This window comes from Rhinopithecus roxellana, chromosome 18 (assembly GCF_007565055.1).
Source record: "Rhinopithecus roxellana isolate Shanxi Qingling chromosome 18, ASM756505v1, whole genome shotgun sequence".
Classification (NCBI taxonomy): Eukaryota; Metazoa; Chordata; class Mammalia; order Primates; family Cercopithecidae; genus Rhinopithecus; species Rhinopithecus roxellana.
This window is the reverse complement of record NC_044566.1, coordinates 51,653,667-51,679,607: the sequence shown is the minus strand read 5'-3', so window position 1 is coordinate 51,679,607 and position 25,941 is coordinate 51,653,667. Positions and strand designations below refer to the sequence as shown.

Genomic DNA, 25,941 nt, shown 5'->3' with positions numbered 1-25,941 from the left:
ACATGGATTTTTGGTTGCAGAAGTTGACACTCCTAACCCCCACATTGTTTGGGGGTAAACTGTAGAAGCATATTTTTTCTTCTGGCTTCCTTCTCCTAGCGCAATTATTTTGAGAGATTCATCCATTTTTGTTGAATGTACCAATTGTATATTGTTCTATTTTTGAGTGGTATTTTTATTGTGTTGATGAAAGTGCCACTGCACTCCAGCCTGGGTGAGAGAACGAGACTCCATCTCAAAAAAAAAAAAAAAAAGAAGATACACAAATGTTCTTAGCAGCATTATTTGTAGCTGCCCCAAATTGGAAACAACCCAAATCTCATTAACTGCTGATTGGGTAAACAAATACTACATATTTAAAAAAATTTGGGCCGGGCGCAGTGGCTCAAGCCTGTAATCCCAGCACTTTGGGAGGCCGAGACAGGCGGATCACGAGGTCAGGAGATCGAGACCATCCTGGCTAACACGGTGAAACCCCGTCTCTACTAAAAAAAATACAAAAAACTAGCCGGGCGAGGTGGCGGGCGCCTGTAGTCCCAGCTACTCGGGAGGCTGAGGCAGGAGAATGGCGTAAACCCTGGAGGCGGAGCTTGCAGTGAGCCGAGATCCGGCCACTGCACTCCAGCCCGGGCGACAGGGCGAGACTCCGTCTCAAAAACAAAACAAAACAAAACAAAAAAAAATTTGTACATAAATGGTCGGGCACGGTGGCTCATCCATGTAATCCCAGCACTTGGGAGGTCGAGGCGATGGATCACTTGAGGTCAGGAGTTCAAGACCAGCCTGGCCAACATGGTGAAACCTCGTCTCTACTAAAAATACAAACATTAACCAGGCGTGGTGGTGCATGCCTTTAATCCCAGCTACCTGGGAGGCAGAGACAGGAGAATCACCTGAACCCAAGAGGTGGAAGATGAAGTGAGTTGAGATCAGCCATTTATGTACAAATTTTTCTATAAACACCGTGAACCCTGGGCCTGTCTTAACCTGGGTTTACAACTAGATTTTAAACTACCACTGACATTAGGAATTGCCAGCCATGCAATTAACAAAGACGTAGCCCCAGGGCTGTAATAACTATGGGGAACCAGGCAGAAGCTCTTACAGAATTGCTCAGGTGGGTTATACATTCAACCCAGGCCATACAAGATTTCCTCAGATAAAGCCCTGTTGAAGGTGAATTCACATTTTGGTATCACAGAATACATGAGGAAGACACTTTCTGAGTGAGAAGCAGCAGACACAGGAAACCCTAGGATTAGTTCTCTAAGAATCACACATAATAGAATCATTAAATAGAAACTTTACATAGTATGATTAGAGTTTTTAAAGCAAAAGAAAAAAAAAAACAGTGTCAAAGAATAAGGCTATTAAAAAAGACTAGGTGGGAACTTCCTCTTCTAGTCAAGACGGAATAACACAACATGGATTTATCTTCCCACCTGAAACAATTAAAAACACAGAAAAAATGTATGAAACAATGGTACGGAAGAAATTGGACATCGGTCAACAAAAGTCAGTGATCCCCAAGAGACAGGAAATAAATGAGGCAAGTCCTATGATTGCCCCACCTTAATACATGAAGAAAAAATTTTTTGGAAAGTAATGTTTCTGAAAAATATTTAATGTATACTTAACATGTGATCCAGCCATTCCACTACTAAGTATTTACCCAAAACAAATTAAACCAGAATTTCTCTACTCAGAGGCCTGGCTGAATGGGACCCAAGCTTCCTTGACATCCGTCTGCGCCAATGGGTGGATTTTTTTCCCCCCAAGAAGGTATATCCCTTCAAGGGTCCCAGTTACATGCGGAGGTCTCTGTCCAATACCCCATCTTGCATAGCCCAAGATCTAAGCTTCTGCCTCAACATAAGCAATAAAACCAAAGCCCCTTGGCATATCCTTCTCAGCCCTTCTGAGCTGCTGCAGTGTCGGCTCCTGTTTACTATTTTTATTTTCCTCTTCATTTTCGGCTCTTGGAATTTCCCTGACTTTCACATGAACTTAGGTTACTGGGTGGGTGGTGATGCTATTAATCAAGACATTATACTCAAAATACTAAGCAAGCATGAATAGAATCAGAAGGCAATAAAATGGAAAAGGTGTCAGACTTTAGAATGCAAGTGTGGTCCTAATTGGCAAAAAATTTAAAATTCCCATTCAACACATCCTAACATACTCCTCTTCAGTTACTTACCTGTTGATTTCCAACCCATTGTATTTTTTCCAACTGGAGTCTTATACTGGAATCACTGGTACAGACCGGAGGCTTTCAAAAAATAACCCCTGGGAAGAAAGCTGACTAGCCCTCACCCAAGGATGAAAGGGTTTAGATAGAAATCTGAGGCTTTAAAAAGTTGGAAAATCCCTTTTCTGTAAGATAGACCAAACATTTTTAAAGTATAAAATAATTTAATTATTATAATTTTTTTTTTAGATGGAGTTTCCCTCTTGTTGCCCAGGCTAGAGTTCGATGGTGTGGTCTCAGCTCACTGCAACCTCCACCTCCTGGGTTCAAGTGATTCTCTTGCCTCAGCTTCCCAAGTAGCTGGGATTACAGGCACCTGCCATCACGCCTGGCTAATTTTTGTATTTTTAGTAGAGATGGGGTTTCACTGTATTGGCCAGGCTGGTCTCAAACTCCTGACCTCAGGTTATCCACCCACCTCTGCCTCCCAAAGTGCTGGGATTAAAGGCGTGAGCCACCGTACCTGGCCCCAAAATTTAATTTTTTTAAAACAAATGACTCTACTATGAAGAAATACCTCTTTTTCTTATTTATTTTTTATTTTATTTTATTTTATTTCTTAGAGATAGATTTTCACTCTGTTGCCCAGGCTGGAGTGCAGTGGCATGATCTTAGCTCTCTGAAACCTGTAACTCCTGAGCTCAAGGGATCCTCCACCTTGGCCTCCCAAGTATCTAGGACTACAGGTGCCCACCATGCCTGGCTAATTCTTAAAATTTTTTTGTAGAGATGAGGTCTTGCTTTGTTGCCCAGGCTGGTCTCAAACTCCTGGCCTCAAGCAATCTTCTTGCCTCGGCCTCCTAAAGTGCTGGGATTACAGGCATGAATCTCCGTGCCTGGCCAAGAAATACCTCGTATTTCCATTTTGTGCCTTCAATATTTTTCTTACATAAGTTTGAACTGCTGTAGGAAAGAACTACATAGAATAAAAATGGTATCTAGATTTTACATCAAGACTTGACTGTGTGCCCTAAATGAAGTAACCCACCTACCTTTTTTCCTCTTAGGCTGTTCTGGTGATGAGGCTCCCGGTGAGTCTGCGTATTTTTCTTGCACCTGCTGTGTCTCCATCACTTCAGGAATTCCATCTAATGTGACGGATACATGGGTGACTGGGGCAACAACCATGTCATCTTCAGGTGAACTGAATATATTATTATCTAATGAAAATAAAATCAACTAATTATAGTCCACTGTGTATTATAAGTAAAAAACGATTGATAAAATTTCTTGTTTTTATTATGACTAGAAGATTAAAGTAGAAATAAAATCTTGAAATCTATTCCTGCTTTTAATTTCCTCTTCCCTAAATCAAATACCCTAAACCAGTCCAGGCGCAGCTGAGCTATTTCAATGTCTTTCTTACTTGACTTCCTATCACCAGTGTGTCTCGTTTCTCCTCTTGAGTATTCACATTGCTGTGAGAGTTATTTTCTGAAACCTAAGTCTGATCTGACCATACTCCTCTACACAAAAACTTTATACCCGGAAAATTAGGGGGAAAAAAAAGAAACCTGACGTATCTTTCCATAGTTCATAGGAAAAACAAAAAACAACAACAAAAAAAACATAAGCACAACCCATCTCTACAGCATGCCTTACAGAGCTTCTGTAATCTAGTTCCAAACCTACCTTTCCAATCTCATTTCCCACCCACCACGAAGCTTACACTTCAACCACACCAAAACATCTCGATCTCAAAGATTTCATTCATTTTCTTTAACAGATCTGTGTCCTGTAGTTTACCTCTATTCCCTCCACCTTGAATGACCTTTCATGTCTCTTCTACCTATTAAAAGCTTGTCGTTTACAGCCCACGTCAGAATACTCCTTTAATGAAGCCAGTCTCTGATATTCTCAGCTAGAATACTCACCGCTTCTAGAGCAATTTGCTGTCACTCTTGTGGCCTTTATTCTTGGCTTTGTAGTTATTTACATAAGTAACTGTCTTCAAAATTAAACTGTAAGCTTGAGGAAAGGAACAATATCTACTCATTTGCAGCTCATGTTATTGCCTAATTATTGCTGCTGTGAATATAGTAAATATTCAATAAATATTTTGGAATGATTTAGTAATAATTTACTTTATGAATTTGATTGTCAGAAAAGCCCAAAGGAGAACATGAAATTTAAAGCAGATCAATAATGTGGCAGTGAATTTTATGCCATGATGTGTTAGTAAAATTTTCAATAGATTGTTGCCTATTTGCTGATAAATAACTACAGAGATGACTACATTATAATCATTTGGGCCCTTGATACCCTAATACTCTGATCAATATGTTAGGAGAAGAAATTCTGTATGATCTTCTATTCGGTAACTAATAAATTATATATTTTTTGTTCCCAAAGGCTTCATTCTCAAATTAAAATGTCGCCTTTAACTCTACATTTTTGCAAAAGCATCTCAATTCCTACTATACCTTAAAATGTGATTGAAACAAAAAATATATAACATCATTTCTAATCTCTTGAGTTTACTATCTAATAGAGAAAGATGGCAGGAGTGACTTAACGAAGTACATAAACATGAACAATCATAACCATAACCACTCACTTAATCGTTTTTCATCCAGCATAGGGCCAGGAGAATCCATATTGAGGAGTGCCTCAGCAGCCTCAATAGTTTCAATTGTTTCATCTCCGTCATGACAAGAAGCTTCAACTGCAACACATTTAAAGAGAAAATTAAATTAGCCACAAGACATCTGTTACTCTGAACGTCATACACTGCTTATCTCTAGAACCAGAACACATCATTTAATATTTTAGTTTATATACATATAAACTATAAACACATAAAATTATACTAAACCTGGGCGGCACAGTGGCTCATTCCTGTAATCCTGCACTCTGGGAGGCCAAGGCAAGCAGACTGCTTGAGGTCAGGAGTCTGAGACTGGCCAACATGGAGAAACCCCGTTTCTATTAAAAATACAAAAAAATCAGCTGGGCGTGGTGGCATGCACCTGTAGTCCCAACTACTCAGGAGACTGAGACAGGAGAACTGCTTGAACCCAGAAGGTGGAGATTGCAGTGAGCCGAGACTGAACCACTGCACTCCAGCCTGGGTGACAGAGCGAGACTCTGTTTAAAAAAAAAAAAAAAAAAAAAAAATTACATTAAAAAATCAATAGTTCCTTAATATTAAATAGCCAACCAGCATTCAAATGTCCAATTGTGTTAAAAAATCATAAATGGTGGCAGTGCAAGGAAAGACAAGACAGTTTTTTTTTTTAATCAAATTAAGTCTGCATATCGCAATTGACTGATACATTTCTGAGTTGCCATTCATGTGTCCAGCTTTTTTTACTTTGCAATTTATTTGTTGAAGAAATCAGGCTGTTTATTCATGTAGAGTTTCCCATAGTTTGGATTTTGCCAACTATATTCCTATTGTGTAGCTTAACATGTTTTTCTACACCCCCTCTAACTGAGTAGTCACATCTGGAGGCTTGATGAAATTCAAGTTTAATTTTTTCTGGCAAGACTAAGAAACAATTTATGTATTCTGATGACAGCTCAAAATATAATCTAAGCCTCAAACTTCATAAAATCATTAAATTTTTTTGGTTTTGCTTTTTTTTTTTGAGACAAGATCTTACCCTGTCTCCCAGGCCAGAGTGTAGTGGCTCAATTATAGCTCACTGTAACCATAAACTCCTAGGCTCAAGCAATCCTACCACCTCAGCCTCCCGAGTAGCCAGGACTACAGGCTCAGGCCACCATGCCCAGCTAATTTTTAAAATATTTTGTGGGCCGGGCGCGGTGGCTCAACCCTGTAATCCCAGCACTTTGGGAGGCCGAGACGGGCGGATCACGAGGTCAGGAGATCGAGTCCATCCTGGCTAACATGGTGAAACCCTGTCTCTACTAAAAAATACAAAAAACTAGCTGGGCGAGGTGGCGGCGCCTGTAGTCCCAGCTACTCGGGAGGCTGAGGCAGGAGAATGGCGTGAACCCGGGAGGCGGAGCTTGAAGTGAGCTGAGATCCGGCCACAGCACTCCAGCCTGGGTGACAGAGCGAGACTCCGTCTCAAAAAAAAAAAAAAAAAATTTTTTTGTGGAGACAGGGTCCCACTATATTGCTCACACTGGCCTTGAATTCCTGGGCTCAAGTGATCCTCCCTCCTCAGCCTCCCAAAGTTCTGGGATTACAGGTGTGAGCCACTGCATCTGGTCAAATTTTTTATTATGAAAATTTTAAACAAAACAAAGAATTGTGGAGTACAGTATATATAATGAATCCCCATGTGCCCATTCCCAGCTTCAACTATTATCACCAAATAGCCAATCTTCTTTCAACCATACCCCACTCACTGCCCCTGAGTCCTTACCCTCTGTACAGGATTATTTTGAAGGAATCTAAGATACCATATTTTATCTCTAAATACCTCAGCATGTGTATCTAAAAGATGTCTAACACAATACTACTATCATATCTTAAATATACTAACAATAATTTTTTTTTTTTTTTGAGACAAAGTTTCACTCTTGTTGCCCAGGATGGAGTGCAATGGTGTGACCTTGGCTAACTGCAACGTCTGCCTTCCAGATTCAAGAGATTCTCTTGCCTCAGCCTCCCGAGTAGCTGGGATTACAGGCATGCGCCACCATGCCCGGCTAATTCTGTATTTTCAGTAGAGACAGGATTTCTCCATGTTGGTCAGGCGGGTCTCGAACTCCCAACCTCAGGTGATCCACCCGCCTCGGCCTCCCAAAGTGCTGGGATTACAGGTGTCAGCTGCCCAGCCCACACTAATTCTTTAATATCATCTATTACAGGCTTAATGGTATCCCCCAAAATTCTATGTTGACATGCTAACCCACAGTACCTCTGAATGTCTTTAAAGAGATAACTGAGTTAAAATGAGGTTATTTTAACTCATTTAACTGTAGGCCCTAATCCAATATGGTTAGTGTCCCTCTAAGATGAAATATGAACACAGGCAGGTACAAAAGGGAAGACTATGGGAAGACACTGGAAGACAGTCACCTATAAGTCCAGAAAGAAGCCTCAGAAGGAACTAGCCCTACCAATACCTTGATCTCAGACTTCTAGCTTCCAGAACTGTGAGAAAATCAATGTCTCATTTGAGCCACCCAGTCTGTGGTACTTTCTTGTGGCAGTCCTAGCAAACTAACACATCATCTGAAGCGCCACCTAACACATGTAAGAACAAAAATGTCCTATCCTTATTCTTTCTTCCCCTAGAGCTTCTCAAAGGCTACCCGTCGTACCCATTGGGGAATAAGGAAGATTACGAGGTTCTTCCCTTTTTCATGACATTGCTCAGAAAAGGATAGAAGAGTTAAAAAGTTTTGGTAAGTTGGGAGGTAACGGAAAGGGAAGAAAAAACGCAAAGAGAGAATCTGGTTTTCAAGATCTGGCTTGCCTTCTAGACCCATTCCACATCAGTTCTATTTTCTAGGAAAGAACCTGTCTACATCTTGTCATCTGCTGTCTTCAGGTCTAAATGCAAGGGAGTGACGCACTGAAGGGAAGAGGCAATTCCTTCTCCTAAAGACCTAATACCTGCTTTCCTAGATTCAATTTCCTCTCTGAGGGCTAATGCCTTCCCTGATGACTAGAATTAGGAATACTCCTTCCAGAAAGACAGTGGTCCTCAACTTGCAAAGAGTGTAGCCTTACCCTAAGGCTTTAAAAGTTACATCCTTGGCCGGGCGCGGTGGCTCAAGCCTGTAATCCCAGCACTTTGGGAGGCCGAGACGGGCGGATCACGAGGTCAGCAGATCGAGACCATCCTGGCTAACACGGTGAAACCCCGTCTCTACTAAAAATACAAAAACTAGCCGGGCAAGGTGGCGGACGCCTGTAGTCCCAGCTACTCGGGAGGCTGAGGCAGGAGAATGGCGTGAACCCGGGAGGCGGAGCTTGCAGTGAGCTGAGATCCGGCCACTGCACTCCAGTCCGGGTGACAGAGCGAGACTCCGCCTCAAAAAAAAAAATTAAAAAAAATAAAAAATAAAAGTTACATCCTTACCCTAAGGCTTTAAAAGTTACATCAGAATACACTGCTACACCCCCACTAACTACAAGGCAGATACATGCATAGTGGTGTTTCTTCTGTTACACCAACAGATCAGAGAGTAATGAATAGAAACTTCTAACCTGATTAGTCTAATTCCCTTACTGGTAAGGGAGAAGTAACTCTAGATTCAACAAAAAACTTTTATTGGTTTGTTCTGAACAAAAAATGTGAATATATGCAAAAAATGCTTTGTAAAAAAAAAAAAGAGTGATATGGTTTGGATTTGTCCTTGCCCAAATCTCATATTGAATTTTTTTTTTTTTTCTTGAGACAGAGTCTCGCTCTGTCGCCTGGGCTGGAGTGCAGTGGCCGGATCACCGCCTCCCGGGTTCATGCCATTCTCCTGCCTCAGCCTCCCGAGTAGCTGGGACTATAGGCGCCGCCAACTCGCCCGGATAGTTTTTTGTATTTTTTAGTAGAGATGGGGTTTCACCGCGTTAGCCAGGATGGTCTCGATCTCCTGACCTTGTGATTCGCCCGTCTCGGCCTCCCAAAGTGCTGGGATTACAGGCTTGAGCCACCGCGCCCGGCCCTCATGTTGAATTTTAAACCCCAATGTTGGAGGAGGAGCCTGGTGGGAGGTGACTGGATCGTGGAGGTGGATTTTCCGCTTGCTATTCTCATGATGGTGAATGAATTCTCATGAGATCTGGTGGTTTGAAAGTGGGTAGTACCCCCTACCACCCTGCTTTCTGTTCCTCCTGCTCCAGCGATGTAGGATGTGTCTGCTTCCCCTTTGCCTCCCACCATGATTGTAAGCTTCCTGAGGTCTCCCCAGCCATGCTTCCTGTACAGCCTGCACAACCATGAGCCAATTAAACCTTTTTTCTTTATACGTATTACCCAGTCTCAGGTAGTTCTTTATAGCAGTGTGAGAAGTGACAAAAACAGGACAATACAAAGATGAGGTATTGACAACCAATGTTATCAGTGGGGCCTCTCCCTCACCAGATGGATACAGTCATTCTAACTTTCCCCTGATTTAAAATGTTACTGTATCATATGTTAACTTCCTAAATAGATCAGAACCTGCATTTAGACTTACTATTCAGTTCTAAGGCATTGTGCTATATGCTAAGGTAAAGCTGAGAAAAAGGCAGCCCCAGTACTTGCCACTATGAAATCTACAGATATACCTTGTCATGCCTATTTCTGATAAACTTTCTTTTACGAATAAAGTTGCAAATATTTACTTCCAAATAGTTTTCTCAAATATCCACAACATCCCTGGCCAAGATATAGGAATGTAAATGAATAGAAAAAGAAAGCATGTACCAGTTTCTAAGTGATGAAAGTATTATTACTACAGTCTCACATTTATGTAGCCTAATCTTCAAGTTTAAAACATCTTACTAGTTCTGACTGAACCAGAAAAGAAATCTATAAATACCAGGACCTTATCATACATGTGGGTCATAGCCCACCATTATGCTTCCTGTGGCAGTGGTAAGAAAAGAACATTCTTCTCTTTCCCTACAAAACAACTTATTTTGTTCACAGGAATATAGAGGAAGGCATATAAGAAAGAACTCAGTGAGCTGGGTGGGGTGGTGCATGACTGTTGTCCCAGTTATTCAGGAGGCTGAGGCAGGAGGATCACTTGAGCCCAGGAGTCCAAGTCTAGGCTGGGCAATACAGTAAGACTCCATTTCTTTAAAAAAAAAAAAAAAAAAAAAAAAGGTGTTCAGTGAAGACTTGATGAATTGAGTAGGTTTGGTTCCTTTTACATGCCTCTTATTTTGTCACATTCATCTCAATATATTTAGGAAAGGAGAAATGGGAGATGACAGTACTAAAACCAGCAGATGAAACAGAAAATGTAAATTTCTTCTCTACATAGGGCTCTAGTTTCTTAAGGTAATACAGTTCAAAACCAAGTTAGGGGCGTTTTATGGCCCACAAACTCAGGATGAGGACACTGCCTAACGCTGTGCTGCAGCAAGGTCCTACTGGATGGAGACACACGCACCTGTAAGGGTGATGTCATCATCATCATCGTCTATGATTTCCTCTTCAGCAACATCCAGTGAACTCTCGGTAATCATGTCATTGGGCTCTTCCACACAGGCTAGACCGGCATAACTATTGAGAATATCAGCACCAGGAACATGTTCCACAATTACGGCAGGAAAAATAGCTGGATCGCCAAGCTGAGGGGTTAGGGAGAGGTAAATGAAAACAAAGGATTAACACAGTTTTGCTTTTGTTAAATACTGCTCAAAACTATTTTATACTAGCCATCAATTTAATTTTTAGATTATCAGGCTGTATCTCTACAATCCTTCTAGGCATTAGGAAATTTCTGTCTATTACAACCAAATAATGGCATTGAAATTTAAAAATGAAAGCCGGGCGCAGTGACTCATGTCTGTAATCCCAGCACTCTGGGAGGCCGAGGTGGGCAGATCACGAGGTCAGGAGATCAAGACCATCCTGGCTAACGTGGTGAAACCCTGTCTCTACTAAAAATACAAAAATTAGCTGGGCATGGTGGCACATGCCTGTAGTCCCAGCTACTAGGGAGGCTGAGGCAGGAGAATCACTTGAACCTGGGAGGTGGAGGCTGCAGTGAGCCGAGATCGTGCCACTGCACTCAAGCCTGGGTAACAGAGTGAGACTCCATCTCAAAAAAAAATAATAATAAAATAAATAAAATGTTAATTAAATAAAATCTCCTGGGTTCAAGCTATCTTCTCAAATGTAAAAAAAAGTTTCTGCTCATAGATAATATAATGCCAGGCACCTTACTATTTTCCTTAAGTAAGTCTGCTATATTCAAAATATTATTTATGATTTCATTACAACTAAGCAGCCTCCATCTTTTAAAATTAATGTTTACTGAACTACCCACTGAGGTTAGACATTACTTCTGTCATAAGAATTTAATTACCCGAACTAAATATGTATCATAGGTGCTAAACAGATAATATCCTTGCCTTCGAGAATGCTATGTTCTGAAATTTATGGTTAATAATCCTAAAACACATTTGGATCGTTTTATTTCAAAATATTTCTTCCTGTTTCAGAAAAGAGGAAGCTAGCTAGAAAAGTAACTGGCTCTTCAAATAGTAAAACAAATTTTAAAACAGAAACTAGGAGGCTCAAAAATTATACTATAGAAGCCAGGCACGGTGGCATGTGCCTGTAGTCCCAGCGACCTAGAAGGCTGAAACAGGAGGATGGCTTGAGCCCAGGAGTTCAAGGCTATACTGTGCTATAATCACATCTGTGACTAGCTACTGCACTTCTGCCTGGGCAACATGGCAAAACCCTGTCACAAAAAAAAAAAAAAAGAAAAAAAGAAAGAAAGAAAGAAAGAAAAATATTATACTGTAACTCACACAAATACACTTCACACACCTTAGAGAAAATATATAAAATGTCCAAAGCAAAGTGTAGCTAGCCTTCCCTTTTCCTTTTTTGACAGGTAAACTGTAGACATGCAATCCCACCTAGCATGAACATGCACTTGTTAAAACACTTTTCCTTTTCTTTTCTTCTAAGAGCTCAATTAAGCTCCTGGTCTTCTCAAGGTTTAGTCCAGAGTTAAGCACTTTTATGCTGCAAAAACCCTATGTACAAGGTAGGAACAGAGCTCATCACTTCATCCACTGATAAGTCAGAGACAGGCGTGTAAATCGCAATTCACAGGAGCAGTTCTCACCCAAATGAAACCAAAGTATTCCTCCCTATCCAAATCTATTTGGCTCCTGCAGCTTGGGTAGAGTGTGCTAATGTGTACATAACAAGGGATACCTCCAAAATTTTGAATCTATACAGTTCTTGATTTTCGGTTAACCACAGATACTTGTTACTACTTTATTCCTTGTCCTGTTCTACTAACCGGTAATTACTGTATTCTCCAGAATCCTCCATTATAATCATTGTCACTTCTACCACAGTGCCCTTCCCAGAGGCAATCACTGCTACCAATTTCTTTGTTCCATAACAGACAGTAAATGTACAGTCAGGCATACTCCAAAATGCTTTAAACAATCATAAATTCAGTTTAAATTTAATAATTTTTAAACTATTTAATAAGAAAAATTTCAAACACACAAACGTCAAGAGAAAAAAAATGTTTCCTTTGAAGCAAAAGGTTTATTAAGAATGGTTTTGAAGTCTTTGGGATTAAAAAAAGAAAAAGAGTGGACAGGCATGGTGGCTCATGCCTGCAATCCCAGCATTTTGGGAGGCCAAGGCGGGCGGATCACTTGAGGTCAGGAGTTTGAGACCAGCCTGGTCAACACAGTGAAACCTTGTTTTTACTAAAAAAAATACAAAAATTTAGCCAGGCATGGTGACGGGCACCTGCAATCCCAGCTACTTAGGAGGGAGAGGCAGGGGAATGGCTTAAACCTGGGAGGTGGAGGTTGCAGTGAACCAAGGTCGCACCACTGCACTCTGGTCTGGGTGAAGGAGACTCTGTCTCAAGAGAAAAAAAAAAGAGAGAAGAATTAAAAGAGACACATGGTTCTGTGATATAGAAGGCAGCAACATACAGCAGAAAAGAAAAACTGGGAACCAGGAGATCTAGGGCCTTCTCCAACCCTGATTTCATGACCTTATTTTCTGAACCTTTAAATGAATGAAGAGCACCAGATGATCCTACAGGCCCTTCCAGGTTTTGCTTTGTTATTTTTTTTTTTTTTTTTTTTTTTTGAGACGGAGTCTGGCTCTGCCGCCCAGGCTGGAGTGCAGTAGCCGGATCTCAGCTCACTGCAAGCTCCGCCTCCTGGGTTCACGCCATTCTCCTGCCTCAGCCTCCCACGTAGCTGGGACTACAGGTGCCCGCCACATCGCCCGGCCAGTTTTTTGTATTTTTTAGTAGAGACGGGGTTTCACCGTGTTAGCCAGGATGGACTCGATCTCCTGACCTCGTGATCCGCCCGTCTCGGCCTCCCAAAGTGCTGGGATTACAGGCTTGAGCCACCGCGCCCGGCCTGCTTTGTTAATATTTTGAATTCATGGATTCTACTGTCTGAGCTTGTAACATTTCACGAGACGAGATTATTCGCTCTCATGCACTAAAATGGGAGAGGGAGTAGCATGCACTGTGGCCACATAGCGGCTGCCATTGCTATTAGCCAACATTTTTTGTACTTAATATGCACCAGCCATTTTGCACATTGCTTTACGTGAATTATCACTCTACTTTAATCATCACAAAATGCTATGATGGAGACACATTGGACTATCCATTTTACACACGAGAAAACAGAGGCAAGGGAAATAATCTACTCCTAATCATAAAACTAACTTGAACTGACTCCAGGGTCCATGTCCTTTACTTATACACTATTGTAGTCAGTTTTAAACATGGTAGATTTGTTCTGCTGGCATACTTAACTTGGCTCTGTTTAGAAAACCAGAATAATTAAGGAGCTGTGTTTAAGGTGGAGGTATGATTTTCAATATTATTTCCAAGGCTTCACCAATCAGTCAATAATAAAATTTCTCATGGGAATAGCCAGTTCCTCTTGGTCAGCAGGACACTTCCCATGATCACTCCTAATTTAGTCCTACAGCCTTCTCCTGAGGTTCTTGCTCTTATCATGAAAAGCATGGTCCAATCTTTTCTAGTCCACTGAAATGGGATGTATATTCAAAGTTGTTCATCTCTAGTTTCCCCGGGGTGCTATTAATCCATATATAAGAAAGAGATCAACTTCAGATTTTCGTAAGAATATGAATAGTTAGGTGCCGGGCACAGTGGCTCATGCCTGTAATCCCAGCACCTTGGGAGGCCGAGGTGGGCGGATCACGAGGTCAAGAGATCGAGACCATCCTGGCCAACATGGTAAAACCCCGTCTCTACTAAAAATACAAAAATTAGCTGGGCATGGTGGCATGAGCCGATAGTCCCGGCTACTCAGGAGCATGAGGCAGGAGAATCCCTTGAACCCACGAGGCGGAGGTTGCAGTGAGCCAAGATCGCACCACTGCACTCCAGCATGGGTTACACAGCGAGACTTAAAGAAAAGAAAGACAGAGAGAGAGAGAGAGAAAGAGAGAGAGAGAGAGAGAGAGAGAGAAAGAGAGAGAGAAAGAAAAGAAAAGAAAAGAAAAAGAAAGAGAGAGAGAGAAAGAAAGAAAGAAAGAAAGAAAGAAAGAAAGAAAGAAAGAAAGAAAGAAAGAAAGAAAGAAAGAAAGAAAGAAAGAAAAAGAAAAAGAAAAGAAAGAAAAGAAAGAAAGAAAGAGAAAATGAATAGTCAGGTAAGAGGCTTGAATCTGTATATACAAAATACATTTAGGAAACACCTCTCAGGTGACTAGAAAGACTCTTACCAGTCTACTACCATAAATAGAAAAAAATGCACACTCCTGAAACTCCAGCTGCTGATCTGGGCTCGTGATAAACTGCTTTGTAAACTGGATTGACTAGTAACTGGCTAAAGTATGAGTCATCAAAAACCTAAGAACTCTATAACCACACATTCTACAATTCATTCCAGAGAACTGGTTCCTTACCTTTTAAAGAAATAGTAAAATTTCAAATGCTGAATTTTCCTAGGTTTAGATTTTCAAAACAAATAAAATATTGGGACTTATATTAGTTTGCTACGGCTGCTGCAACAAAGTATTACAAACTGGGTCCCTTAACAGAAATTTATTCTCTCACAGTTCTGGAGGCTAGAAGTCTGAAATCAAGGTGTTGGCAGGGCTGGTTCCTTTTGCAGACTGTGGGGGAAGGATCTGTTCCAGGCCTCTCTCTTTGACTTACAGATGGCTGGTCTTCATGTTTACATGGGTTCTGTGTCCAAATCCAACTCCACTCACCTCCTGACCTTTTAATTGAGACAGGATGGAGTGCAGTGGCGCAATCTCAGCTCACCATAACCTCTGCCTCCCAGGCTCAAGTGATCCTCCCACCTCAGCCTCCCAAGTAGCTGTGACTACAGGCATGCACCATCACACCTGGCTAATTTTTGGATCTTTTGTACAGATGGGGTTTCTCCATGTTCCCCAGGCTGGTCTCGAACTCCTGAGCTAAAGCGATCCACCCAACTTGGCCTCCCAAAGTGTTGGGATTACAGGTGTGAGCCACCGCACCCAGCCCAAATTTCCCCTTTTTATAAGGGCACCAGGTAGTAGAGTAAGGGCTCCTCTCTACTGTAGTGTAACTTCTTACTAATTACATCTGCCATGGCCCTATTTCCAATAACCAAATAAGGTTACACTCTGAGGTACTAGAGGTTAGAACTTCAATGTATGAATTGGCGTATGGGTGTGCGCATGCACAATTCAACCAATAATATAACTTAATTTAATTTAGTTTTAAGTCTATCATTTGACAATTTGTTCCCTCTGCCTGAAATAACTTCTATAAACTAGTCTTTTCATTGTTTCTAAACTGAGATTGGATATTACTCTTCAGGTTTCTTTGCTGAAGATCATCAAATCTTACCCACCTCAGTTTTTTCCACACCATTTCAAACAGACCCTTTCCCAAGATTTATTTAAAAGATGGGCTTCAGGAAGAAGATAGCAGATATTCGTAAAATAGCCATACTCCTTAATAGTAAGCAATAAGATGTTACCTACTTTTAAGAAATGAAGGTGTTGGCCAGGCACAGTGGCTCACGCCTGTAATCCCAGCACTTTGGGAGGCAGAGGCGGGTGGATCACCCGAGGTAAGGAGCTCGAGACCAGCCTGGCCAACATGGAGAAACCCTGTCGCTACTAAAAAATAAAAAAATTAGCTGGGTGTGGTGGTGTGCACTTATAATCCTAGCTACTCAGAAGCCTGAGGCATGAGAAGCTTGAACCTGGTAGGCAGAGGCCGCAATAAGCCAAGATTACGCCACTGGACTCCAGCCTGGGTGACTGAGCAAGACTTCATCTCAAAACAAAATGAAATGAAGGTTTCAATGTTTCTTTGATGACTTAACAAAAACATTATATTCCACTTGAGTGGCTGCTACTTCAAAAAATGACGTTCCAAACACTTCTAAAAACTCTCATCATTTAAATAATTAGATTAAGCATCTTTTCTATCTTTTATTTGCATCACGAAATCAAATTAAATTCTACTGGTGCTTATCAATTTTCGCTGTACAGTGGGAAACATTTAAGAATATCAATATTTGACCTTGCATGGGATAAAATAAATCAGACTATCTGGGGGTGTGACCAGAGCTTGATATTAAAGCTCCCCAGGTGGGTCCAATTTGCATCCAGGCTTCAGGAGCACTGCTCTGAAGAATGACAACATTCAAAACTGCATTCCCTAAGTTGAGTTAGCTCTAATTATTCTTGCCAAGATCTGGGATATTAGTAATTCAAACAATTACATTTTTAAATTATTAGATCTTTTGCTATTCACTTGCAGACTATTCTCCCCTTTGGTTTTTGAACAGAACCAAAATAAACCACAAACCAAGGGGACAGGAGAGAGAAGATCTCCTGGAATTAAAATCTATCAAAGATCAGAGTTTCCAAAGCTTCAATATGTAGAAGCAAATTAAACTGGGTGATAAAGTGATTTGCAATTGTTTCATAACTTTCTTGAACATCTTAACAGCTCCAAAGAGATTTCCCCTTTCTATTAATTATAGATAAATTTAGGATATATGTTGAAAGCAAAATTTCAGCAAACATTTTTGCAGCAATAGTAAAATTCAAACCAAGTTTTAGCAAAAGAGAGTCACAGTTCCCCAAATTTCAACATTGTCCACGATATAGTTTCCACTTGTTGTGGTTGATCACATATGTGGCAATACCATCAAGTTAAAAAGAGAAGGAAAGGGACCAATGTAAGCAGGGCAATATGTGACTCCCTAACTAGGCTTGCTTGTTCCATATACCACAATCCAATGTGGATCCATGTCCTATGTGGATATTTCAGAAACCATGAATCATTATTCCAATTTTATTAATAATTCTGTTCATCGGGTTTTTGGGTATCAAAAAGCACAAGAACTTTCATATAACTTGTTTACCAAGTTTCTCTAACAGCAGAACTCAATCTGGTATATGGTGATTGTGAAACATCCCATGAAAATTCTCTCTAAAATAGCTTAAAATGAAATACCTACAAAATATTTTCCCAAAACAAAAAGCAAGTTAAATTTAGTCTTTAGCATTTTTCCAAAGCAGACACTACTTTTTAAAGCCAGGTGCAAAATGAGCACACCTTCAAGCAGTTCACGCAATATCTTTGCATCGAGGCAAGAAAACACCAAGAGGGGCCTGGTGCCTTATTGCTCCCATAGTCTTCAATAGCTCCCCTGACCCCAAAGCCTCTCCAATAAGCATACAAATTAAACACTGCACTTGCTACGAAAACACATCTTTGACACAAATTCCTGTGCCCAGACTTCGAATGAGACTGAGGCCCCAAAGCCTTATCCCATGAAGATACTGCTTTGAGGACTTCTGAATTATTCTTGAAATCACTTCCTTTTACATTTGATTTAAAAAAACAAAAACCCAGCACCTCACTCCATTACAACACGACCTAGCAATACTTTACCATGCAGCAAATGCACTACATACACACATGGTGAACAGGGTGCAACAGTAAAAACGCAAGTTCTTATTTAAGGTAGGACTCCACTAAGCCTGGGTATCTGAACTCGGGCAAGTTATCCAGCCTCTCTAAGTTTTACTTTCTATGTCTATCCAAAATAAGAATAATAATATATTCTAGAATTGTTGTAAGAATAATGTGTAATTAAATCACTTGTGATAATGCATGGCTTCTAGTAAGCAATAAATAAAATGTTTCGATGATTAAAGCCCTTCAACATTTGATACGGATAGAAATAAACACACTCAAAAACTGACTTACTACAATCTCACATGGACAGGCATGGTTTTGTTTTTATTTTTTGAGACAGGGTCTTGCTCTGTTGCCTCGCTGGAGTGCAGTGGCGTGATCACAGCTCACTGCATCTGTGAACTCCCGGGCTCATGCAATCCTTCTGCCTCAGCCTCCCAAGTAGTTGGGACTATAGGCGTGTGCCACCATGTGTGGCTAATTTTTTTTTTTTTTTTTTTTTTTTTTTAGAGAGGAGGTCTCTCTATGTTGCCCAGGCTGGTCTCAAACTCCTAGGCTCAAGCAATCCTCTACTGCCTCGGCCTTCCAAGTACTGGGATTATAGGTGTGAGCCACCATGCCCGGCCCTTTTTGTTTATTATTTTTTGCTCTATTTATTATTTCTTTTGCTTTCTTTAACCTTTAAGCTTTGTTAGGATTTGATTTTGTTTTATTTTTAATGAGAATAGTCTTTTCAAAATATTGGTGAACAAACCTTAACCATCACACTTAGCAACAACATTTAGTTTCAACTAAAAGCAAATGTTGATACATACGTGTGGTTCACTTTGTGAAATTCATAAACTGTATGCTTATTACTGATGTATATTTTTGTATTTATGCTACACTTCAATAAGAAGTTTAAAAAGCAGAGGTCCATCTGATAGGAGAAACAAAACTTCAAAACATCTTCAAAATACTATGATGGTATTCCTTCATTACCTCATATCAACCATGATAAAATTAAAGGAAATCTCTGCACACAGTACATATACATGGATAAACACACCCAAAAAATTAGGGTGACTGGTGAACAAAATGAAAAGTTGAAATCCTTTCAGCAAATCCCCATGGCACATTTTTAAGAATTATCTTTGGGAATAAATAATACAAAACATATTTATATTCCAAGAGTATAAAAAATCATTGCTTCCTTTCCATATAGTGCCCCTCCCCAATGGCTTCCATTATTACTAAATTCCAAAGTGTATTTTAAATGATTTCAGGAATTGATGTATTACACAGAACAAGCTGGGATTGTGCAATACATCTCCAAGGCCCAGTACAAAGTTTTCTGTGAAGAATTCTTGACAGCCAAATTCTCCACATACTTTTAAAAAATCTGCCACTAAAACAGCTCCAAACATTTCTGTTGATTAACTCAAGCTCCCTGTAAACACTTTATATATATATAAATATATTTATTTATTTATTTATTTTTTTAAAGACAGGGTCTTGCTCTGTTGCCCAGGCTGGAGAGCAATGGCACAATCACAGCTCATCGCAGCCTTGACCTCTGGCGCTCAAGCAATCTTTCCACCTCAGCGACATGAATAGCTGGGACAACAAGCATGTGCCACCACACCCAGCTAATTTTTGTGTTTTTTGTAGAGATGGGGTTTTGTCATGTTGCCCAGGCTGGTCTCAAACTCCTGGGCTTAAGCAATCCATCTGCCTCAGCCTCCCAAAGTGCTGGGATTACAAACGTGAGCCACTGCACCCAGGGTCCTAGTCTTTATTATAAAATAAAAAGTAGTTTTAGCAACCAGGCAGAAAAGTCTATGTAGCTGTAGTATCCACTGCTCAACACATTGGTCTAAATTATAAGAACATCATAGTTTTACTCACTACAGGTGTAGTACGTACCTGAGTCTAGTTCTTAAAAGTGTAATACATAAATGTATTTGGGAAAAAGTAAAAAATCGCACTAATCCTAGATATAATCAGTGTAAAAGACAACTTAACAGTCTTTCATATTCTCTTTTTCCTTTATGGTTCTTTTTCTCTCTTATACCTTAGCATAATGATTAAGTTTGGACTTTCTCAGGTCAGTCAATTTCAATACAAGTGGCACTTTACAGTTGTATGTTTCTGGGTAACATGCATTCCTTCAACCTCTTTTGAGATTCCTCATTATACATGTTTTCCTGACTTGTAAAATGGGGATAACAAGAGTTGTCATACCATACAGGCTTTTAAACATGAAAATACAAATTGCATATCACATGCAGGGCCTGGCAAGGGTAAGAGACAATAAATGTTCATTAATTATTAAACAACATATCAATTCTTAGATTAGACCATTGTTTATATGTGTGTATGCACATTCTGCCAGGTTTTGCTATCAGTTTGTTATGTCAGTTTTATAAAAATGAATTAGGAAACTCTCTCTGAACTGAAACTGTTTAAATTAGTTCATTAAATTTTTAAGACAGGGTCTCTGTCAGTGAGACTCCCGGCTAGAGTGCAGTGGCACAATCATGGCTCACTGTAGCCTCTACCTCCTAGGCTTGAGATCCTCCCACTTCTGCTTCCCAAGCAGCTGAGATCAGAGGTACAGGCTGCCGCATCATGCTCATTTTTAAATTCTTGTGTAGAGATAGAGTCTTACGATGTCATCAGGGCTGGTAAAGTTAAAAATAACTCACCCACGGAACTATCTGGGCCTACTGGTTTTGTGTATGTGGGGAGTGCTCCCTGGCAATTTCCTCAGTTTCTTTCATTGTTACTGGCACACTTTCAAAGAAAAAAAAAATCTACATTATTACCATTCCAAAAAACTTAAAATATTTCAATGCATTAGCTCAAATGACATATCAAATCCCTATACTGTTCTGCATTATCCCATCATCCCTTAAAATATAAACACACAAATCAAGTATTGTCAAGATTAACGAGGAAATTAATGAATAGTTAAAAGACAAATTATCCTCCAGTTGATACTCACAAAGAGTATTAGTAAATCAGAACTGGAATCGAGACTTATTTAGTAATTCAGCTAGGTTACTTTGAACAGTAATTACTCTGGATGCCTTTGTAACCCTGCCCTACAAATCTATCATAGGTGAAAGATTCTAATACAGGTCTCCTGGTTACTTACTAATAAATTCAAGATAACATTACACTATAGAAAATGAGAAGAATACGATCTCTATCATACAGTGACTTATAAGGATCCAAGCGTATACTGAGAAGACCGTAAACTACAAAGAGCTGTACAAGATGTTAGGCAGTGTTATCTTTACATTGTATTCAAGACTAAGGCAAGTAAATGTTTTCTTGGCAGAAAGGTTAACATCCAAAGATTAATATCTGTGACAAGAAAACATACTTGTCTCTATTAGCCTCCTCATTTCCCAATGGCATTTGTTCTCCAATATCCTAATTTTTATGTATTATGTACCTGCTATAAATGTCACATAGATAAACATGTGGTTTAATTAAGGGGAAAAAAGAATTCAAGTGTCTGGTCATTGACATAGTCAAAGTGCTTTCAACTACAAAAACTCACTACAGCGCTGTGTAAAAAGTGTTCTCTAGGCTCTGTCTTTGGGAGTTCTTCAATATAATAAACTATAAAATAGAATACAGTGGTACCCCCAATGTGGTGATGATGGAAGCAGCTACTATGTTAAGACATCATATGGCTTTATCCACTTAATCCCCACAACAACACTAGGCTATATATTATTGACACCTACTAGTCAACCAGCCAGGAAAAGCTGAAATCTGAACCCAGGCAATCTGACTCCAGAGTCCACAAGTTTAACCACTACCAGTACAGGATCCTATAGATAAACTACTTAGAATTTATTACTAAGTCATAATGAAAGTCTCATCTCAATTAACGCTTGGATAAAAAAATCTATATTACATATAGATTGATAGTTATCTTCTAAATGATCACTGTATTAGACCTACAACTGAAACAAGTTTGTTTTACTGTTCTTTTTTTTTTTTTTTTGAGACAGGTTCTCACTCTGTCACCCAGGCTACAGTGCAGTGGCAGGATCACAACTCACAGCAGCCCCCACCTCCCAGGCTCAAGTGATCTTCCCACCTCAGCCTCCTGAGTAGATGGGACCACAGGCAGGTAGGTACCACAACACCGGTACCACAACACCCTGCTATTTTTTTAAAAATAGAAACAGGGTCTCCCTATGTTACCCAGGCTAGTCTCAAACTCCTGGGCTCAAGCGATCTTACTACCTTGGCTTCCCAAAGTGTTGTGATTACAGGCGTGAGCCACTGCGCCTGGCCAGTGTTCGAGTGTTTCTGAAAGAATTCTGGCTTCTCTCTTGCACAGCACCATCAAAAACATAAAGGTCTAAGTAAAATCGTCTTTTCTCCAGAATTCCCCAAGATAATGTTTGAAATTCCGTTGCAAATCCTTGTGGAGTTGTTTTTTAACAAAGTCTAATCCTAGTATAACTGTGTCATGACAATTGGCTTTCTTTAGTCTTTGCCTAGATTTTTCTTTTTGTAACTAGGATAAATTACAATTTGGCCATACATCTCAAAAAGTAAGAGTCAATGAGCATGATCTGTTTTCTTATTGGAATGTCCACTTTGAAAGCTTAATAGTATTGGTGGGTTGTTGTGTGTGGGTATATGTAAACGGAATCAGTTATGAGGTAAACAAACCAGTAGATTTGGGGGGGGGGTATAGTACATATTAACCATGTTTAAATGTTTACTTTACTTACAAACTAAGTAGATTAATAAACATCAGAGTAGTCACTACCAGATTGGTAAGTGTTTTAAACATGCAGATTCCATATAACTCAAATAATTTACATAAAATCATAAAGGGGCAATTTCTGCTACAAAAAGACAGACTTTGACAAGAATCCTATACAGCATGTACACAGCAAAGAATAAAATGAGGCAAGGCATCCTTGAATATAGGCAGTTTAGCTCCAACAGAGCCTGTCCCAGAATGGAAGATTCATGCTACCTGCTCAAAGGTATGGGAGAAATCAGTGGTACTCCAAAACAACTGAACAACGCCAGGGCAAACTACGTCAAAACAAATGTTAAAGGGAAATGCTCCCTTACAGCATAAGTCTATCAGATTTTTAAAATCCTGAGTCACAAGTTTATTGGTTTATTCTAGAATCAAGCCAGACATTCTGGATTATCAAAGGAAAAATGTGACAACAGAACAAAACTATCTGAATGAATTTGTGTAACTGGAACGCAAGTCACAAAACTCACTTTCATCACTCACTTACCAATTGGGTAATAGAGATTATCCAGTGTAAGACAAGAGCTATTAAATCTTTTTCTTGATTTATCTCAGATCATTAATATGAGAACTGCGGGACCAACAGCAACTGCTACATTTATTGATGACTTCCATGTACCATGCTATAGGTAAATGCATTGCATAAACATTTAATGCTCATAACCTTGGGAAGTAATTCTGTTATTTTTGGTGAAAGAAATAAAGCTCAGTGGTATTTAAAAACTTGTCTAAAGTCACACAGCTAGAGCCAGGTTCCCAAATTGATGGTTTTTTTTTTTTTTTTAATGCCATATCACACAGACTCTTGACTAACAAACATCAGTTTTCATGATTAAATGTTATGTCAAAGTTGTAGGCAGTGGACTGAACACACACTAATCAATCACTGTTTAAAAAATCATCTCCCACCTAAGTCTTTAAATAATAAATTATTTCCAAATGTGTGCACTGAGGTAGGAAAGGGGAGGGAGGAGATTACAGATAGCTGGGCTTCCCAGTAGCTCCTTTTCAACAGAACAATGGAAGTTTGTTCTAAATGTTCTTGTTTTTATTTTGCATATGCCACAAAATAAAGTAGAATGGGGAAAATGCAGAAATCATGTAAAACCAGAAAATATCATAAATCATTAAACTGTCACCTAAAAGATCACCTTTTAGGAGGGAAACTTCTTTCCTAACTTTAATCTTTGCATCATCCTGCTAATAAGTTTCCTGGTCTCATATCTTCAGTACTTTCTCTCAACATTACGTTAAGTGGGAACAGAGTAAATGGGTCAGCTTACAAAGGTTTACCAGTCAAAATATTATAATGTAGTACTTCTAATAACAATTCCTTAGCAATTTTCCAAAAGAAGAATTGCTCTAATATTGAGAATTTTGGTTACTATTTCTGAAACACACAACCACAATTATTTTCATCAGTACTCTCTAAATATGTTGAAAATGACCCTCTTTTATTAAAAAAGGCCAGTAACACTGTTTATATAACTGCCTTTTATGTGCTATGTGTTCACTGAAATGGAAAGGAGACAAAAATTTTCAAGATCACATAGCAAAACTAAGACACATCAAAGGTGTCAGATGTTAGGGGGAATTTTTTTTTTTAAGTTATATTTAGAAGCAACAGAGGTGCTAACTTCCTTTTTTTACCCAGCAAGGATATTCCAGGTGATTGAGTATTTTCTGGGAGAAGAAGTTGACAACTCTATTTCCCACAAGAAACTGACCAAAACAACTGTTCTTTGAAAACGTGTACAGAATGGATAAATAAAATGTGGTATATCCATATGATAAAATATTATTCAGTAATAAAAAGAATGGAGTAATGATACATGGCACAACACAGATGAACCTTAATAACAGGATGCCAAAGTAAAAGAAGCTGGTCGCAAGATAGCACATATTCTATGATTCCACTTACTATATGTAATTGCCCAGAATAGGCAAACATACAGAGACAGAAAGTAGATTAATAGTTCCCAGGGGCTAGGAAGAGGGGGGAAGAATAGGTCATGACTACTAACAGGTACAGATTTCCCTTTGAGGTGATAAACATGTCCTAAAATTGATTATGGAGATAAACACACAATTCTGTATAAAGACCATTGATTTGTACACTTTAAGTAGATGGATTATATGGTACGTGAATTACATTGCAATAAAACTTTTTTTTAAAAAAAGGTACATACACAGGTATGCCAGGCATAAGAACCATCTACCTGTAATTATACTAACAAATTAGCTAGAATTAATAACTTTTTTGCTAAAATCATAAATACAGAATATAATAATTCTTCCATATTTTAAACTACTTTTCACCACTTACATGTTGCAGTGGCTAGCATTATTCAATTAGTGGTTAAAGGCACAGGCTGGGTTACAATTCCCAGCTTTATCACTTAGTAGCTATGACATTACAGGTAAGTTGCTTCCCTTCTCTGAGCCTCACATGACTCTTTTGTAGTGAGAATTAGGAGCAACTACTACTTAGGATTGTTAATTATTAAATAGGATAATCCTTGTAAAGCACAGTGCATGGGGCAAGATGCTCACTAAACACTACATACTAAAATTCACCACTTAAAGTTTCTGGAGCCCATCTAGTCCATGTTCTACCCTATACAATGATCTCATCTTACTCATTTCAGGACGTTATCCCTGGGCCTCTGTGGGATGGCTAGGGGGCCGTTAAAGGAAGATTTTGCAAAAAAGAGTAATAAGTTCCTACTCTCCACACTGACTCCTCTTTCGTAACAATTATCAGCTTCCTTGCTGCCAAGAATGGGCAAAGAGATAAGCCAAATGTTAGACCACAGGCAGGGTTGTCCCTTCACTTAACCTGAAGAGGGCCTCAGCCCTTATGCAAAGTCAGATATCCCCCAGAAGGCAGTCAGGCTTGTACCTGGGGGCTCTAAGACATAACTCCTTTGATAAAGACTTTTCCAAGTATACTGAAAAGAAATAAGCAACCTTTGTTAGTTTCACAAATGGCCAAGCTTTTAGTGGATTTCTTAAGTTTGATATGACAAGATTTAAAGAGAAGGCAACCAAAGCAGATAGAATCTGGAATTTTAGGTAAATAACAGAGGATGCACTGAGTCCATGCACAAATTAGTAGCAACACTCCAGCTTCCTGCCCTTCACATCACTGGTGCTGAGTAAGTTACACATTAAACAGTATCAACTCATTCCTTCTGCCTTACTTTATGAGGTACACCTAATCTCTGACCTCACAGAATCTTGCCATTTCAGTTGAAAAAATGGCAGGTTGGTGTGACTTATCCTCTTACATACAGGAAATAGTATATAAGGAAAAAGGAAAGCTCTATATGAATGTTAGTTTCTCTGA

At 39.5% G+C, this 25,941-nt stretch overlaps 1 protein-coding gene across 4 annotated transcripts in view; it reads right to left on the bottom strand.

Moving 5' to 3' along the window:
- Nucleotides 1-25,941, bottom strand: part of ELF1 (E74 like ETS transcription factor 1) — a 114,813-nt gene that overhangs the window by 15,098 nt on the left and 73,774 nt on the right. For all 4 annotated transcript variants that reach the window (XM_030921909.1, XM_010374515.2, XM_030921908.1 and 1 more), the window contains 3 exons: nucleotides 10,274-10,454; nucleotides 4,809-4,916; nucleotides 3,244-3,411 (listed from right to left, as the gene is read on the bottom strand). In XM_030921909.1, the coding sequence (XP_030777769.1) occupies nucleotides 3,244-3,411; nucleotides 4,809-4,916; nucleotides 10,274-10,454 (457 nt within the window). The remainder of the gene's footprint in view (nucleotides 1-3,243; nucleotides 3,412-4,808; nucleotides 4,917-10,273; nucleotides 10,455-25,941) is intronic.